Source organism: Crocodylus siamensis, chromosome 2 (genome assembly GCF_052110815.1).
Source record: "Crocodylus siamensis isolate JL-2025a chromosome 2, ASM5211081v1, whole genome shotgun sequence".
Classification (NCBI taxonomy): domain Eukaryota; kingdom Metazoa; phylum Chordata; order Crocodylia; family Crocodylidae; genus Crocodylus; species Crocodylus siamensis.
This window is the reverse complement of record NC_143396.1, coordinates 168,423,962-168,442,279: the sequence shown is the minus strand read 5'-3', so window position 1 is coordinate 168,442,279 and position 18,318 is coordinate 168,423,962. Positions and strand designations below refer to the sequence as shown.

The window sequence follows — 18,318 nt, the reverse complement described above, 5'->3', positions numbered from 1 at the left end:
GCCCTCATCAGGCACCTGGCAGCTGCCAGCTCCAGCCCTTAAAGTGGCAGGCACTCACAGTGCCCTGCCACAGTTACAGTGGACAATAATCTGAATATGATGTAACAGTGTGCTTTTGTTGCCAAGAAGGCTAACAGCATCCTGGGCTGCATTGGTAGGAGTGTTGCCACTAGGTCAAGGGAAGTGATTATTCCCCTCTACTCAGCACTGGTGAGACCACATCTGAAGTATTGTGTTCAGTTTTGGGGCCACCACTACATAAAGAATATGGACAAATTGGAAAGAGTCCAGAGTAGGGTAGCAAAAATACTGTAGGGGCTGCAGGACATGACTTATGACAAAAGATGGAGGGAACTGGGCTTATTAGATTAGAGAAGAAAAGTTGGGTGGGGGGGGAGTTAAAATCAACCTTCAACTACCTGAAGGGGGTGTTGAAAGAAGTTGAAGCTAGCCTGTTCTCAGTGGTGGCAGGTGACAGAACAAGGAGCAGTTGCATCAAGGGAAGTTTAGATTAGATATTAAGATGAATTTTCTCTCTAGGAGGGTAGTAAAACACTGAGACAGGTTACCCAGAGAGGTTTTGAACATCCTTGGTTCAAAACCCAGCTAAACAAAGCTTTGACTGGGGTGATCTAGCTGGGGATGGTCCTGCTTTCAGCAGGGGGGTGGACTGGATGACCTGCTGAGCTCCCAACCCTAACTTTCTATGATTCGATGATTCTTTGATGCACTTCTGAAGGCACAACTAATGATAACGAGATCATCAGGAGAACTATGGTAACAGTAACTTATTCTTACTCATAGATGCTGTAGTTCCAATCATTGACCATCGAGTTCTTAGGACCTTCACAGTGAGATGTGATTTTGTTACAATGATGGCACCCAGAACTAGACCTGAGTACTGTGATCATTTATGCAAAATATTTTTTTTCCTGTTCCCATTCCATTTTACAACAAGTACCTGCATTGACCAGTCAAAAACTGTTAATTACTTATCAGCTCTAGAAATGCTGCTTTAATTCTCCCACTGGAGGAAATTTCCCATTTTATACATAAGTCAAGTAAGCCTAGTGTCATAAGTGATAAAATTAGAGTTCTATCCAAGGCAATAGTTGTGATTTCACTGTGGAATAACAACACAGATGAACATGGCAAGGATGGTGTAAGGGGGAAAAAAACATTAACTTGAAACAGAAATATGTGAAGTAATGGCAAGAAGTTTTGTCATATATAGTAGGAATGCAAATTCCTTTTGGTAACAATATTCCATTCTCTCTTATTTGGTCCAGAGGAGATAAGTTTTCATAAGATTTATTTAACACTTATATAATTGTGGAAATATAAGTGGAGAATCATTAAAGATGCAGTAATATTCTATAGATTTCATACAACAAGAAAAACTATTTAAAAGACACCAACAATTTTTTATCAATAATCCTGAAAACTCTAAGTACCACAGAAAAAGCTTCTGAGAGATGGCAGTATGTATCTATGAATTCAAAGGATAAAACTTTAAAATTTCACTGCAGAACTGACAACACAAGTTAAAGAATTTTTTTCCCCTATCACTAATAAATCTTCATTTACTAGCTCCACAAGCTTCAAGGATATCTAGCACAATTCCTTCACATCATTTTTCATTTCCTTTCCAAACTCACTTTTTACTCCAGAGTTTTCTCATAGCATTTTTTACCTCTTCATTTCTCAGGGTATAGATTAGTGGGTTCAGCATAGGGCTGAAAATGGTGTAGAACACAGCAACCATCTTATCTTCTGAGAAGGTGGTGGATGGTCTTAGGTAGATGAAGATGCATGGCCCAAAGTATATGGTAACTACAGTGATGTGGGATGCACAGGTGGAAAGGGCTTTGAGACGTCCTTTAGAAGAGTGGGTCCTCAAGGTGACTAAGATAACAATGTAGGACACAACCAAGACAATAAAGCTGATCAGGGAAATCATCCCGCTATTAGCAACGACTATAATCCCAACAAAATAGGTATCAGTGCAGGACAGTTTCAGTAAAGGGTGCACATCACAGAAAAAGTGATCTATCACATTGGGTCCACAGAAGTTAAGCCGGGTGATCAGGAGCGTCTGTATAATGGAATGTAAAAAGCCTCCTACCCATGAGGCCACCATCATCCAGCTGCACCTATGCTTGTTCATGATGGTTGCGTAATGGAGAGGTTTGCAGATTGCAATATAACGATCATAGGCCATCACTGTGAGAATGAAGATCTCAGTGCCTCCAAGGAGATGAACCAGAAATAGCTGTACTATGCAGCCCTGAAAGGAGATGGACTTCCTGTCAGCCAGAAAGTCAGCAATCAGTTTTGGGGCTGTCACAGAGGAGTAGCAGATATCTACAAAGGACAGGTACCTAAGGAAGAAATACATCGGGGACTTCAGTTGATCACTGATTTTTACAGTCACAATAATGAGGAGGTTTCCCAAGATGATACTTATATAAAAGAATAAAAACAAGACAACACACACTTTTTCTAACTGTTCATCCTGAGAGAGTCCCAAGAAGATGAATTCAGTAACATTGTTTTTATTCTCCATGTATTCAGAGTAGGCAGTTAATTTGTCTGCAGAACAAACCACCTGCCTGACAAAAAAATTAAGGGAAATTGTCAATAAAATTCCACATTGGCTGCAGTCACAATAAATAGCAGAATTTAAACCAAAAAAAGTAGATTCAGGTTCAAATAAAACAAATCAACATTTCACTCAAGGAGTGTTAAAATACTCTTTTATACTCAGCATGCACTGAAGAAATATATGATTACTAGAGGCACTACGTTTTTGTTTTACTGTGTTGCTAAAAACCCTTAGTTTTGATCCATATCATTTGAAACATAACTCTACAATTACCTTCATCATTTCTTGGAGTGATAAATGTCCATTTTAGATCATTGTTGATAAACAACGGTCTAAAATAAAAATTTTTTGACGGATGTAGTATTTAACTGGTACCTAATCATTTTCATCACAAATATCAGGAATCCATCTGCTATTGTCACAACAACCATTTTTGCATTAATATTTTTTAAGTGAGTCACTCAGAAGTGCTATTTAGGATACCCCTGTAGCACAAGCCTAGTTTACTGCTATAGAATCCCTTCATACTTGGATATTGGAGATCCTTTGGTGTTCTTAGTAGTTACCATTGTGATTACTGTTCATTCCTGACTAAGCAATTGATAAAAAACAGTCACTTGACTTTTCTCAACAATCATGGACCAGTATTTTCTTCTTAGATAGAATCAGTCATTACTAATTTCTCTTGAAGTTAATATCTGGAATCATTATCCAGGTAGAGCATACAACAAAGTAAACTTCACCACATTCCATATTGTTGACTGAACCATTCAGTCAATATTCATTACAACACTGCTTGCTGAATAATGCTCAGAACCTCCTTTCTGCTGAGCTACAGTCTTCAATTTAGGCATAATCAGATTAAATAGTACAATATAATCAGGTGTCTGATCAACTACTGAATTGGAAGGTATCTAGGTAACGGGGCAGAAACCTAGGAACAGACTGCAAAATATCGTACGAGAACTGATGTTAACCCATCAACCCTTGCACTATATTTTTCATTTGTTTTTGTGCAAAGGATTGGCATAACTTAGTAAATGAGGAAACTATTCTTTATTTCCTTTTCCCCTCGAGGTATCTTAATGTAATATTTATTATATGAGAGAAGTCAAAGGCATGCCTAAGGCATGATCAAGCCTGTGGTTAAGACAGTTTCTACTGCCATGATTCTGAAGGATTTATGTGACTAGGATGGTCCCCAGGCCCCCTTTGATTGTTTGGATGGAAAGATCAGGTACCCACTTGCACCTTCATTGAGTCATGACAGTTTTTAGCACAAGTCTGGAATAAGGTTTCATTTATGCCTCTCAAGTCATAAGCAAAAGACCCTTGCTGCTGTTGTTACCAGTTCCCAGCTGTGACTTATATAATAATAACCCTATTCCACAGATGGAGAACTGAGATGCACTGAAGATAACACCCATCTTCGTGATAGTCTCCAGGCATCCTGATTTATAATTCATTGAGGTAATCGTAAGACCACCCTGTCTTTTCTATTAACCTCCAGTCTCATCTACTATAGAAATTCCACCTTCAGAAACAGGTTCTCTAGCCAACAGTCTCCTTTACTACTCTACCTACATGTTCACTAAGCATCTTTCATTCTGTACACTGAATCTCAGAATGTACCAGCAATGATCATGAAGAAATCTTTGTTTATTCAGTGTTCACTGACCATTTTGTATGTTGTTTTTTAGTTTGTTTCTTTGCATCTCTGGAGAATAAATGTATACAATCACAGAATTAATCATTATATGATATTTCATATGGATATGGGGGCTTGACCAACTGATGTACCTCAGTGCAGTTGTGCTAATATTTGATACAAGTGAACTAATTTAAATGTGCTTGGCCCTAAGTGGGCTTTTCTCCCCCCATCCCCAATTTACTTGATATATACTATAATCTATGGCTACGCATCTAAAAAAAAAGCTGTAATCAATGTTAGAAGTTGGATTAAAAGTCACTTTTTCCAGCATTTATTTTAGGCTGTATCTGCTTCTTTTTCAGGTCTAAGGAACAAGCATTTTTTATCCAAAAGCTTATGTAACAACTTTCCTAATTATGTAATTGATGCTATAAAAGATATTGCCAGACAAACCTTGCTTTTGCATTAGAAAAAGTGATGTTTAACTTCCCCTCCCCTCAAAAAGAGAAAAAAAACCACATACAAATTCTCAAAGAAGGAAATTCAGCTGAGGCAACCTGAGTTTGATGGACTGAATTGAACTATACTGATCTTTTAGTATATCTATTAATTTCATACATTTAAAATAAAGGAAATTATTTATTATTATAATTTCAATGTAAATCACTAACCCATACATGTGAACTTACAGTTTTTTTTATTAGCAGACCCTGATCGTTTTCTGGATAACCATCTCTAATGGTGTTTCTCTCTCCACCTTTTCCCAGCACGAGAGATGACATTAAAGCATTGTCCTGTTCTCAGCGGTTGTGTGCACTCTTATGAAGACTGAGACACAACAAATATATAGAATATTATACAGAGCACAAGGAAGATTATTTGGTTCTCTAAGCAGAAGGATTCCTTCCCATTCACATCTCTTCCTGCCCTGCCTTTATGACCACTAACTGATCAAAAATTTCAATTCTACCCTTCACTCTGCACAATCTAAATTCCAATGGGATCTTCAGGGGGGAAAAAACAACCCCTGCCCAACAATCTGTATCTCTGCTCACTCTGAAGTTACTGCAGAAATATTTAAAGCACATTGCATAGTAGCAGTGTCTGATTGCTAAGTACTGCAGTGCTGCCCTTGTAATGAGTTCCCAGCGGTATTTGAAGTCTTCTTCATTAGAAGCCACTAGTGCAGACAGAATTAACTAATGGCGCTTTAGAGTGAGGTGAATTCTTGAACTTCATTAACAGTGAAGCCAAATTTTTTAAAGGTAGTGGGGTATTGCTTTTTCAGCATTTCAGAGCCTCCCTGACCTAAAGAGAATATGGGGGCTTTCTATTCCTTCATGGTCATCTTTCTAGCCATTTTATGTTCCTCCACATCACACAGGGGACACGGTCAGGAAGGCCAACCATACTTTGTCATGTATCCACAGATGCATCTCAAGCAGGTCCAAGGAAGTGATCCTCCCCCTCTATGCAACACTGGTCAGGCTGCAGTTGGAGTACTGTGTCCAGTTCTGGGTGCCGCACTTCAAGAGGGATGTGTCCTCCTCCCTTTGTTAGAGCAGGAATCCCATGGTATTCTTGCAGGAGACCCTGATGTCTCTGGCCAATGTGCCCTGGCTTGCTGGCTGGACTTCAGCACTGGGGCTGTGTGTCACAAGGGGTGGGGAGAGTGGGTATGTGGTGATTCTCCCTCCATCCCCCAACAAAATTCACACCAACCAACACACTCCACATCCCCCACACCCTCTGCCACACCCCAAATTCCCCCCACACACCCACGTAGACACCTCAAACCCACAAGCCCCCCCAAAGCCACACAGTTCCCCACCCCCAGTCCCCGCTTACCTTGGACAGCATCTGGGGCTGGGTCATACCACAGCCATGCCCCACTTCTGTTTGCCCCACATCCTAAGACAATTTGCTAGGACAGCAGGAGCACCATAGAGATGTTCTGATATTTTCGCTCTCTTAGAAATGATCTCCAAATGCCTTCAAGAGGCTCCAGCTTTCTGTCAAATGCACTTGGAACAATACTTAATTCTATATGAGCTAAGCTTGTTAATAATAGAGGCAATTTTTTTTTCCAGTTACCAGTGTGAGCCTCCAGGATACTCAGTGGGGGACTGCATGGGAGGAGTAAAGAGTCTGTAGCAATGATAGGACTGTTTGGTAACTGTTTCTTTTAGCTTCAAACTATCCTTTTCATTTCTCTAAAGAAGCATAGAAAAGGGTCTTTGGCCATTGCGTAAGTGATGATCAATGATCTTATTGCTACCTATTTCCCTGCTCACATTACTGAAAGATTTGCTGACTGCCACTGCACAAAGGGTGTCCCCAGTCAGCAGAATGCCGTTCTGCTCTTCCAATACAATGGAAGTAGCAGCTCCTCATACACAAGTTGACAGAAGAGGTTTTAAGCCTGAAGAACATTGAATCAGATCTTCAGAACTGAGTGATGCAAGACTGCGAGCAATGTCAGTTTATACCAGGTGACTGAGCCATAATCTGCTATTATACACCTAAATCCTTATATTAGCATGTATATGAAAGTGGTCAGATTGTTAGAAATGTCGATACTGATCATCCAGAGTGGCTTCAGCATGTTCAGTTTTGTTTGTACATGGAACCATAAGAATCAGGCCACTCTCTCATAATCCAAGAGTTCTGAAGTGTTTGTCTTATGCTATCTGTTGTAGAGAATGAAAGTGAATCATGACGAGGAGATTTTTTTTTGTTCTAACTTTCCTTTTGTATTGCATTCTCAGGAAATCATATAATCCATTAGTAACTAAAAACACTCAGGTATTTTTATCACATTTTTAGTGACCACATTTGGGTCTAGAGCTTCAGCAAACTTGTTTGTCAGGGCATAAAAGCATGTAATAAATACACAGTCACATCTGTAATGTCCTTTTACAGCACTTAATATGTAGATTATTTTCCTCTGAAATTTTACTGAGTGACTTGATAATTATTCTAATGACAGGGAAAGTTCTTTATCTACTAGATGAATGCCAATTCCATTTTGCCATTGACTTTTATTAATTTATTGACATTGATCTCAATGTAACGTTGCACCACAAATTATTAATTAGCAAACTACTTCATTTTTGTGTTAAGCCTCTCAGAAACTATCACAGGTGAATCACAATATTTTAAAATAGAATAAAATTAGTTCCGTCCATTTAACAACATTGTATTTTAAGAATCATGGAAAATATCCTTGACCTAAAGCTAGACACAACAGAAACCTATTTTTGAAGCAGATGAGAACATTTTATTTCCCAATGCATGCCCTACTTTGCAGTTCCCCTGTATTAACTAGAGCCAGACTGGAAGTAGTGGTAAATAGCATCACATCCCAGCCTCTGTAGTTGAGATACCTCGTCCCTCCAAAAACCTTGCTATTTCATGAAATATACAAAGCTTAGCAATTCAGAGAGAGATTAACACAGCATTTTAAGCCTACATAACAGATAAAATGCTAGCAGTGATGTGAAGGGGAGCATCTGTCATTGGATAATCACTGTGAGTAACATCATCAAAGTACAAACTGTTTTAAGTGACTTACAGGATCATAGGAAAATAGGATTGTAAGGGACTTCAAGGAGGTCATCTAGCCCAACCCCCTATTCAAAGCGGGAAGATCCCCCATTAAATCATTCCAGTCAGGGCTTTGTTGAGCCAGACCCTAAAAACCTCCAAGGATGGAGATTCCACCATTCTTCTAGGTAATCCATCCCTGTATGTCACCATTCTCCTAATGAGAAAGATTTTCCTAATATCTTATCTAAACTTCCCTTGCTGTAACTTGAGACCATTGCTCCTTGTTCTATCATCTGCCACCACTGAGAACAATCTAACTTCATGCTTTCTGGAACCACCCTTCAGGTAGCTGAAGACTGCTATGAAAGCTCCCCTCAGTCTTCTTTTCTCCAGACTAAATATGCCCTTTTCTCTCAGCCTCTCCCACAAGTCCCTGAACCAGTTTTTTGCCCTCTGCTAGACTCTCTCCAATTCATTCACATCCTTTCTGTAGTGGGAAGCCCAAAACTGAACACAGTACACACAAATGCAGAAGAGAGGCAAATAATTATTTTCCTCAGCCTGTTGGCAACACTCCTACTAATACAGCCGAGTATTCTGTAAGCCTTTCCACAACATGGCCATGCTGTTGACTTACATCCAGCTTACTGTCCACCATAACCCCCAGCTCCTTTTCTGCAGAGCTGCTGCTTAGCCAGTTGGTCCCAAACCTGTTGCAGTGCATGGGATTCTTCTGTCCTAAGTGCAGAACTTGGCACTTGTCTTTGTTGAACCTCATGAACCTTTGATTTGTACGAAGTCAAACACAAACTCTGTGGCAGAGCTAAGGGATGAGCCCAAGTCTTCTGCTTCCCTGCCTAATGCCTTAAAAGCAGTGGAACATCTTATATGCCCTATTGTTTTGCCACAATATAGGGAGGATTCGTTGCCACATCAAAGAGTCTATGTCTTTAGATAAATGGACATCACTTCAGATTCCATTTGCACATCTCAAGCTTCCTTAATCTCTTATGCATCCACATCTGTTTCTACAGGATATGGCACAATGATTTAGCCTACCTCCTCCTCCTGCTCTTTCTCACTGTTGAGTCTTAACTTTGGTAATCAAGAGATTCACTGGACAAGGACTTTACTGTTTATTGCTTTCCTTGAGGCATCCTTCACATTCTTGTCCCTTGAGCTGTAGTTTAGTGGGTTTAGCAAAGGAACCACAATGGTATAGAAAACAGAGATATATTTATCTGAATTGAATGAATACTGAGAGCTGGTTTGGAAATATGTAAAGAGCAAAGTCATCTCATAAATTATGGTGGATGTGGGTTGGGAAGCACACATGGAGAGTGTTTTACATCTGGCTACTATAAAGCGTATCTTCAGAACTGATATGACTATGAAAATGTAGGAGATGATGATACTGATAAAGGAGTGTATTTCCTCAGAGCTGCCATAGGTGTATAGCAGAAAGTCATTGAGAGTTGTGTCAGAGCACAAGAGCTCAAGGAGCAGCAGGACATCACAGAAAAAATGTGATTTATTACAATGGAGCCATATAAGGAGAGCCTGAATGCAAAACAAGTGTGGACCAGTGCACTTAGGGTGCCACCTAGATAGGACAGCAACACCAATATGGCACACCTTCTGGGACATGGTAACTATGTAGTGACTTACAAATAGCCACATACAAAGGTGCAGAAGAAGTAAAACTGCAGCTCACAACCAACATAAGAAATAGTTTTGCTTGTTGACAAAAAGTTGACCAGCATCTTGGGGACAATCATGGAGCAATAGCAGGGATCCACAAATGACAAGTTACTATGGAAAAAGTACACAGGGGTCTGGATGTGGGAATTGTACCTGGTCAGCACCATCAGCCTACTGTTCCCCAACAAAACCACACTGTACATTGTGGAAAACACCAGAAAGAGGACAACCTGGATCACAGGATGGCTAGGGAATCCCAGAATAAACTTGGTCACTACAGTGCTATTAACCATAGGCATGTCCTTGTGACAGATCCTCTGCTGGAGAGAGACAGGGGCTGGCCTGACCAGATAGGCAGACAGCGTGGCTTGTTACAGTATCATAGACACAATTGTAGTAAAACCATCAGCAGGAAGAGACAATAGTAATTGGGGAAGCTTGTATCATTCGGTGAATTTCAGAAAGATATAATTCCATCTGAAAGAAACCAGTTGTGACAGATTGCTCTTTGGCATAAATTGGTGTAACTCCACTGAAATCAATATTGCTATGCTAGTTTGTGCCACCTGAGTCTCTAGCCCTATGTTTCATTCTTTTCCATTGTAAACATATAGGGTGCTTGTACACACCATGACATTTAATCCTCACTAATTTAAAGAGGATTAAAATTTTTAAACGTGTCTATTTTGACATGTCGGGTTTGTGGTTGCATGCCCCCACCACTGGAGCCGTGACCCATTTATCATTATTGTGGGGCATTCCTCTTGCAGCAACCAGCATGGCTGCTCCCACCCCCCCACCTCCCTACTCCCCTCCCTCCCTCCCTGCTGCCTCCCCGTCCCTGCCAGCTGTTATTGGGTGGGGGTGCGGTATAGCGACTACCTCTCCCCCACCCACCTTCACATCCTCCCCCTCCCCCAGAGCACTGGTGCCGCCCAAGCCTCCATGCCTGAGGTTGAGGTGCTGGCGGTAGCTCCTTCCCCTGCCCGCATCTACCTCCTTGAGCACTGGGAGCTTCCCTGCCTGAGGCGTCTCCCTCCCCCCACCTGCCTATGCCATCGCCTCCCCCATAGAGCAGCGGGGCCTCCCCCGCCTTCCTGCCTGAAGTGGTGGGGGTGGCAGTGTCTCCCTTCCCTCTTCCTCCACCTCTGCCTCTGCCTCTTCCTCTGCCTCCTCCCCAAGAGCAGCAGGACATTCCTGCCTCCCTGCATGAGGCACTGGTGGCAGTGGCAGCTGCTCCCTCCCTCTGCCCACCTCTGCCTTTGCGTCCTTCCCTAAAGCAGCGAGGCCTCCCCTGCCTCCCTGCCTGAGGTGGCAATGGTGGCTCCCTTCCCCCAGCCCACCTCCACCTCCACCTCCACCTCCACTTCAACATCCATTTCCCTGCCTGAGGCCACCAACCTCCACCTTCTCCCCCTGCCATGGAGCACCAGGGCCTCCCCTGCCTCTGCATCTGAGGTGGCTGCAGATTCAGTGACTGCTCCCTCCTGCCACACCCACTTCCACCTCTGTCTCCTCTCCCAGAGCACCTGAGGTAATGGTAGTGGTGGCAGCTCCCTCTGCCCCACCCATCTTCACCTCCATCTACTCCTCTGGAACACTGGGGCCTTCCTCACCTCCCTGCCTGAGCTGTGGTGGTGGCTGCTGCTCCTTCCCCCATGCATGCCACTGCCTCTTCCTCCTCCCCCAGACCACCAGGGCCTCCCCCACCTCTTTGCCTGAGGTGGCACTCTCAGTAGTGGTGGTGGCGGCAGCTGCTCCCTCCACCCTTCCCTCCAGTGCCTTCATCTCCTCCCCCAAGGCAGCGGGGCTCCCCCACCTCCCTTCTTGAGGCAGCAGCAGTGATGGTGGCTCCTTCTCCCCACCCACATCTGCCTCTGCCTATGCCTCTGCTTCTACCTCCTCCTTCAGAGAACTAGGGCCTCTCCTACCTCCCTGCCTGAGGCAGTGACGGCTTCCTCCCCTTTGCTTCCACCTCCACCTCCACCTCTTCCTCCTGCCCCAGAGGAGCATGACTTACCCCCTGCCTGAGGCAGTGGTAGCTCCTTCCCTGCCTGAGGAGGTAGAACCCACACAGCCATCCACCACCTGCCCTCTCAGCGACACACGTACAGTTGCCCAAGAGCATTACAGACAGACTGACCCACAGACAGACAGACAGGCAGATTAAGCCCTTCATTTTATTAGATATGACATAGACACATACATGCATGCATGTGCGCGCACACACACACATACATATCTATTTGTATATGGGTATGTCTATAAGAGAGATGTGGTTGTGGACTGTATTCATTATTAAATAATTATTTATTATTCTTATGAGAATATATTCTGAAAGATATCTTTCTAGAAGATTCCATTTTAAATGGGCTTTAGATTCTTATAGGTAGTTCTCATGATGGGGAATTCTGGAACCTGCAATTGAAGTGGTTGGTCCCATTAAAGGATACGGGATTCCCTTGGTTTTGTGTATCATGAGTTTCATATTTTTTTCAAAGTGCATGCAGCTTCAAATTTAAAACTCCAGAACACCTGGGTTTCTGAAGCTGTTAGGAACTGCTCTTTACTGTTTCAAATTACAGAGAACCAATGCATTACAGGTCAAACTGCATTCAAGATGTCCTAGCTCTAAGGCTCGGATTAGATATTTTGTTCCAACTGAGCCCCATGGTACATTTCCATTTGTGGCAGCTTATCCAAAATGTGTACTGCTGACATTACATGACTTGCAGTGAGCATAAATGAAAACCTGGATGGTTTGAAAATCTTCATTTGCACTTAAAACAGAATGCACTTTACTTCTCTTTCCTTTGTAAATGTAATCATTTTCATTAAGGCTAAATACATGTTTCACTACTTACAAGGCTTACAAAAATTCACACACTCTGTGTGAATCTATACATATGCCCTTAAGGAGACATAAGGAAATTAATCTTGCATTAGTATCCATAATTAGGTTGCATCAGGACAGATCTACACATGCCCATTCTTAATGCGCATTAAATCTGGTAATTTAGGGTAATCCAAGTTTAAATTTGATAACTGCCTAAAACAGGTATCAAATTTATGCTTGAGTAGCTATGGTGCCTAACACTCTGTTGGCTGCTCTGTTTGCAGCCAAGCCCTTGCAGCTATGTGCTGCTGTTGAGTACCTCCAGGAAGAATGGAAGCGGAAAAAAAAGAACATGCCTCTGTCTTGAGATGGGGTTACTGGCCAGGCAATGCAGTACTGCAGGTGGCAGGATGTCTTGCTGCTTGCTGGGAAAAGGCACCCTTAGAAACCAGTGCTGTGGCTGCCCCTGAGAGATCAGGCAGGCTGGATCTGCTCTACCCCAGTGTCTGGTGTGGCACTGCCTGATCCAGCCAGCATGGCTCCAGACTATTAGGGAAGAGGTTCCCAACAACCACGCCATGGCCCGGTACCAGGCCACAAAAGGTTGGCTGCTAGGTCATGGCACAAGCCCCACACTTGGACCCCGTCTGTCTGCCTGGGCTAGCAGCCTCTGGCACTGGCAGTCATATGCAGGGTTAAAGCTGGGTGGTGGGGCAGCCCTGTGGGGGAGGCAGCTGGCTCCACGTGCCTATGCCCTGTCCTGCTCCGCAGTATTAAAAAGTTTGGGAACCACTGCATTGGGGCTTTTTCTGGCATGATTCCAGCACATTGTGTGACTTTCCCCAGCTCTTTTTGGACCTAACATGCCTGGGATGACCCCAGAGGAGCTGACACTGCTTCTCTCGCAGGCAGTATCTGGCAGGGAAGCAGGCAGCATCAGCTTGGGACTCAGCCTGGGCACACTGGGTGCAGCACAGATGGGGGAAAGTCCCACCAGGCTGGAACCACTTTGGCTGGAATAGGCAATGCCATTCTTGGCACTGGGGTAAATGCAGAGCCACCCTGCCTGCTCTCTGTTGGGGAGCTGCACCTCTGGCTTTTAAGGGCACCTGAATATTGGGTGGGCAGTAAGGCATCCTGCTGCCTGCAGTTCTGAATTGCTTGGACAGGAACCCCACCCCAAGGCAGACACTCACAGCAGAAACATCTCTAATCCCACCCAGTCTTATCTGTTGCGGAGCAGCTTAGAGACAGGTGGTGCAGGGTGCTGACCAGGAAGCCTGCAAAGCCATTCACCTAGCAAGTTGTGTTAAGGCCCGTTAAAGTGTCCATGTGTAAAAACCTGAATAATGAGCCTTAAGGGGCTTTGCCCTTAAAGTTTATTAGGCTTAATTGCATGTTAATGAATGTGCAGACACACCCTTTTAGTCACAAGAAAATACACCTTTAAAAGAACCCCACAAAGTGCATATTACTAAGCATTCACAAAAATGGAATGACAGATGGTAAATACAAGTACCATCCTGCTGCAGAGTAAAAATCTCCAAAGCAGCACACATGTAGATGCTGGCTGGTTGGGGCATAACTGTGTTCCAATGTGGGGGGGGGGGCAGGGGGGGAGGGTGCCAACTAGCCCCATGCTGAAACTCCCTTTTGCCCCAGGCAGCTCCTTCACTTCACCTTGAACCAGGGGCTACATCCCTGGCTGGCAGGCTGACCCCTGGGCCTTCTGCCAGTGGGACTGCTCCACCTGAGTTCGTTGTACTGTGCATGAATAAACTGCAGAGCTTATTGCTCTGGAGTTAATTGCTCCCAGGTGAACACTCAAAGAGCACACCTGGCAACAATTAATTCCAGAGCAGTAAACTGCGCAATTTATTCAAGCACTGTAATTGCACATGTAGACATGCCCAAACGTAATTTCACAGGCAAGGTCAGCAAGGTCAGTTCCCAAATCACTGCCCCAGGCAGCCCAGTTTGGGGAAAAGGTGATCAACTCTCAGTGGTTAAAGAATAGGTTAGGGACTATTTAGAAATGCTGGATATGTCCATGGGGTCAGCTGCAATGCACCAAAGGTGCTGAGGGAGTTGACTGATATGATTGAAGAGATGCTGGCAATTATCTCTGAAAGCTCATAGCAATTAGGGGAGATCTTGGATGATTAGAAAAAGGCAAATATAGTGCCCATAACTAACAAAGGGGAAAAGGAGGATCCATGAAACTAGAGGCTCACCTCTGCTCCTGGAAAAATCATGGAGTGGGTCCTCAAAGAATCTATTAGTAAGCATTTGGAGGAGAAGAAAGTGATCAGGAACAGTCCCAATGGATTCATCAAGGCCAAGTCATGCCTGACCAACATGATTGCCTTCTATGATGACATGACTGGATCAGTAGATGTGCGGAAAGCAGAGGACATGATATAATTTGATTTTAGCAAGGCTTTTGATATGGCTTCCCACAGCGTTCTTGCAAGCAAATTAAGGAAGCATGGGTTGGAAGAAGGGACTGTCAGGAGGGTATAAAACTGGATCATCAGGCTCAATTGGTAGTTATCAATGGCTCAATGTCAAGTTGGAAGCCATTAATTAGTGGAGTGCAGCAGAAGTTGATCCTGGGGCTGGTATTGTTCAATATCTTCATTAAAGACCTGGAAGATGGTATGGAATGCATGCTCCCCAAGTCTGTGGATGACACCCATCTCATTAGAACAGTAGATATGTTGGAGGGTATGGATAGGATTCAAAGTGACCTAGACAAATTGGAGGATTAGGTCAAAAGAAATCATATGAGCTTCAACAAGGACAAGTGCTAAGTCCTGCACTTAGGACAGAAGTATCCCATACACACATACAGGCCAGGGACCATCTGGCTAGGCATTACCTCTACAGTGGACAATAAGCTGGATATGAGTTGACAATGAACGTTTTATGCCAAGAAGGCTAACAACATACTGGGGTGCATTAGTAGAGTGCTGCCAGCAGATTGAGGAAACTTTATTCTCCTCTATTTTGCACTGGTGAGGCCACACATGGATTACTGTCTCCAGTTTGGGGCTCCCTAGTACAGAAAGGATGTGAACAGGTTAGAGAGAATCCAGCAGATGGCAACAAAATGGTTTGGGGCCTGGGGCACATGACTTTTGAGGAGAGAGTGGTTGAACTGGGCTTATTTAGTCTGCAGAAGAGAAAGTGATGGGATATTTGATAGCAACTTTTAAGTACTTGAAGGGTGATTACAAAGAGGATATTACAAGATTATTCTCAGTGACGGCAGATGATAGAACAAGGATCAATAGGTGTGTGTCGATGAAATGGGGTCCTAAATTGAAGCTGCAGGTTTTTAAAAACACTGCTTCAATTTAGGATGAAGTAAATCCCCATGTTGTATTGTGTACACCAGTGTCTTATCTGCCTCTTTGGTGGCGGGGAGGGGAGGGCAAGCTGCCGGCAGGTGGATCAGTCCCTGGGCTTCATGGGTAAGGGTGCTTCCCTCCATGGCAGTGGCAGCCCCTGCCCTGGTGGGACCGGCCTTCAGGCATCTGGCTCGGGTGGTCCCAAGGGACACTGCAGCTATGGAGGGAAGAACAGGGTCCCTGCACAGCTCAAGCAGGCAGGGAATAAATAAATAAATAAAGATCAGGCTTGTCACTTTTGTTTTTCATTCTCTGGTGGAGCCTGACTTCCGGGACTGCTGCCAAGTTGCCTGCATGGGTTGCTTGCACAGCCCCTGAGCTGCGCAGAACCCAGTGCTGTCTCCTCAGCTGTAGGGCAACAAATTAAAACTCATCAGAAGTGTTTTAGTTTCATAGATTTCATAGGTTTCATAGACATTAGGGCTGGAAGGGACCTCGGGAGATCATCGAGTCCAGCCCCCTGCCCAAAGGGCAGGAAGTCAGCTGGGGTCATAGGATCCCAGCAAGATAAGCATCCAATTTACTCTTGAAGGTGTTCAATGTAGGTGCTTGAACCACCTCCGCTGGCAGACTGTTCCAGACCTTGGGGGCTCGGACAGTAAAGAAATTCTTCCTTATGTCCACCTGAAACGGTCTTGCAGGAGTTTGTGAACGTTCGACCTAGTCATCCCTTGGGGCGCTCTGGTGAACAGACGTTCCCCCAGATCCTGGTGGTCACCCCGATAAACTTATAGGTGGTCGTCAGATCACCCCTGAGCCTGCGCTTTTCCAGGCTAAAGAGTCCCATAGCTCTCAGCCTGTCATCGTAAGATCTGTTTTCCTGACCTCTGATCATGCGCGTGGCTCTCCTCTGGACTCTCTCAAGCTTCTCCACATCCTTTTTGAATTGTGGAGCCCAAAACTGGACGCAGCACTCCAGCTGCGGCCTCACCAAGGCCGAGTACAAGGGGAGAATGACGTCCCGGGATTTGCTCGAGAAGCATCTATGGATGCACGCCAGCATTTTGGTCGCTTTACTAGCTGCAGCATCGCATTGCAGGCTCACCTTCATCTTGTGGTCAATGATGATCCCCAAGTCTCTTTCTTCTGTAGTGCTAACCAACGTAGCACTGCCGAGCCTATAAGGGTGCTGCAGGTTTTTCCTCCCAAGGTGAAGAACCTTGCATTTATCAGTGTTAAACACCATGAGGTTCTCATCTGCCCATTTGCTGAGCTTGTCCAGGTCAGCCTGGATCACTCACCTATCTTCTGGCGTGGATGCTTTGCCCCAAAGTTTGGTGTCATCGGCGAACTTATCCAGTCCACTCCTGACTCCAATGTCCACATCGTTAATGAAGATGTTGAACAGTATGGGTCCCAGGACAGAGCCTTGAGGGACCCCATTGGTCACAGGGCACCATGATGAGTGACTGCCATCAATCACAACCCTCTGGGTCCGACCACGAAGCCAATTTCCCAGCCAGCGGATCGTGGTGGAGCCAAGGCCACAACTGGGCAGTTTGGCCAAGAGGTGATCATGGGATACCAGATCAAAAGCTTTTTTGAAGTCAAGATATATGACATCAATCTCTTCTCCCTTGTCCAGGTGATAGGTCACCTGGTCATAGAAGGAAATGAGATTGGTCAAACAAGACCTACCCGCAACAAACCCGTGCTGGTTGTCCCTTAGAATGTTAGCCTGGGCCAGTCCCTCAAGGATGGCCTCCTTAATAAACTTTTCTAAGATCTTCCCCAGGATAGAAGTCAGGCTAATGGGCCTGTAGTTAGCCGGATCCACTCTCCTCCCTTTCTTGAAGATCGGCACCACAATGGCCTTCTTCCAGTCTTCGGGCACTACACCAGAGCGCAGGTGTTTGCTGCACCCCAAAGTCATTTCAGGTGCATTACACTGCTGAATATGCAGCGGCTGGAATTAAAATGCAATATGCCACCAACATGTGCATTAAAGTGGAGCAAAAGCATTTAACCTGCTTTAAAATGTTGTGCACACATCCCCCTCGTTTCATCTACACATGCCTAATGGTTTCAAGCTGCAGCTAGGGAAGGTTAGTTTGGATATTAGTAAAAACTTTCTGATTAAGAGGGTGGTGAAACACTGAAATGGGTTACTTAGGGAGGTGGTAGAATCTCCTTCCTTGTAGGTTTTGTAAGCCCTGGTTAGAATGATCTAGTTGGGGATGGTCCTGCTTTGAGCAGGGGTTGGACTAGATGACCTCCTGAGGTCCCTTCCAAATCTAATTTTCTATGATTCTATGACATTTTTGGTCATCTATATGTCAAAATGCCACTCATACACTGGGTAGCAGTCTAATCCTAAGGAGAAAGACCACAATTTTGGGTGACAATGTGGCATCACAAAGTCACAGAGACCGGGCATGTTCAGGAGTAGCCAACACCCATCTGTGTGCCCCTTGTGGGAATGCAACAGGCATAGATGCTCAGAAATGGAGCCAGCTAAGATGTGTAAATTCCAGACATAGACATAGGATTAGGAAAGTGTTTTCTGTGCCCCTCTTCTGGGAAGCTGGGAGTCAAGGGTTCTAGGCCTGTTTCACTGAGAGGG

At 44.4% G+C, this 18,318-nt stretch overlaps 1 protein-coding gene across 1 annotated transcript; it reads right to left on the bottom strand.

Moving 5' to 3' along the window:
* Window positions 1–1,654: 1,654 nt before the first annotated feature.
* Window positions 1,655–2,566, bottom strand: LOC149871200 (olfactory receptor 4S2-like). The gene has a single exon (XM_090034875.1). The coding sequence runs from the start codon at window positions 2,564–2,566 to the stop codon at window positions 1,655–1,657; it is 912 nt and encodes a 303-aa protein (XP_089891001.1).
* Between the last annotated feature and the right edge of the window lie 15,752 nt (window positions 2,567–18,318).

Bases quoted from the DNA above. Each gene is read 5' to 3' on its own strand.
- LOC149871200 (XM_090034875.1), bottom strand. From the start codon at position 2,566: ATGGAGAATAAAAACAATGTTACTGAATTCATCTTCTTGGGACTCTCT.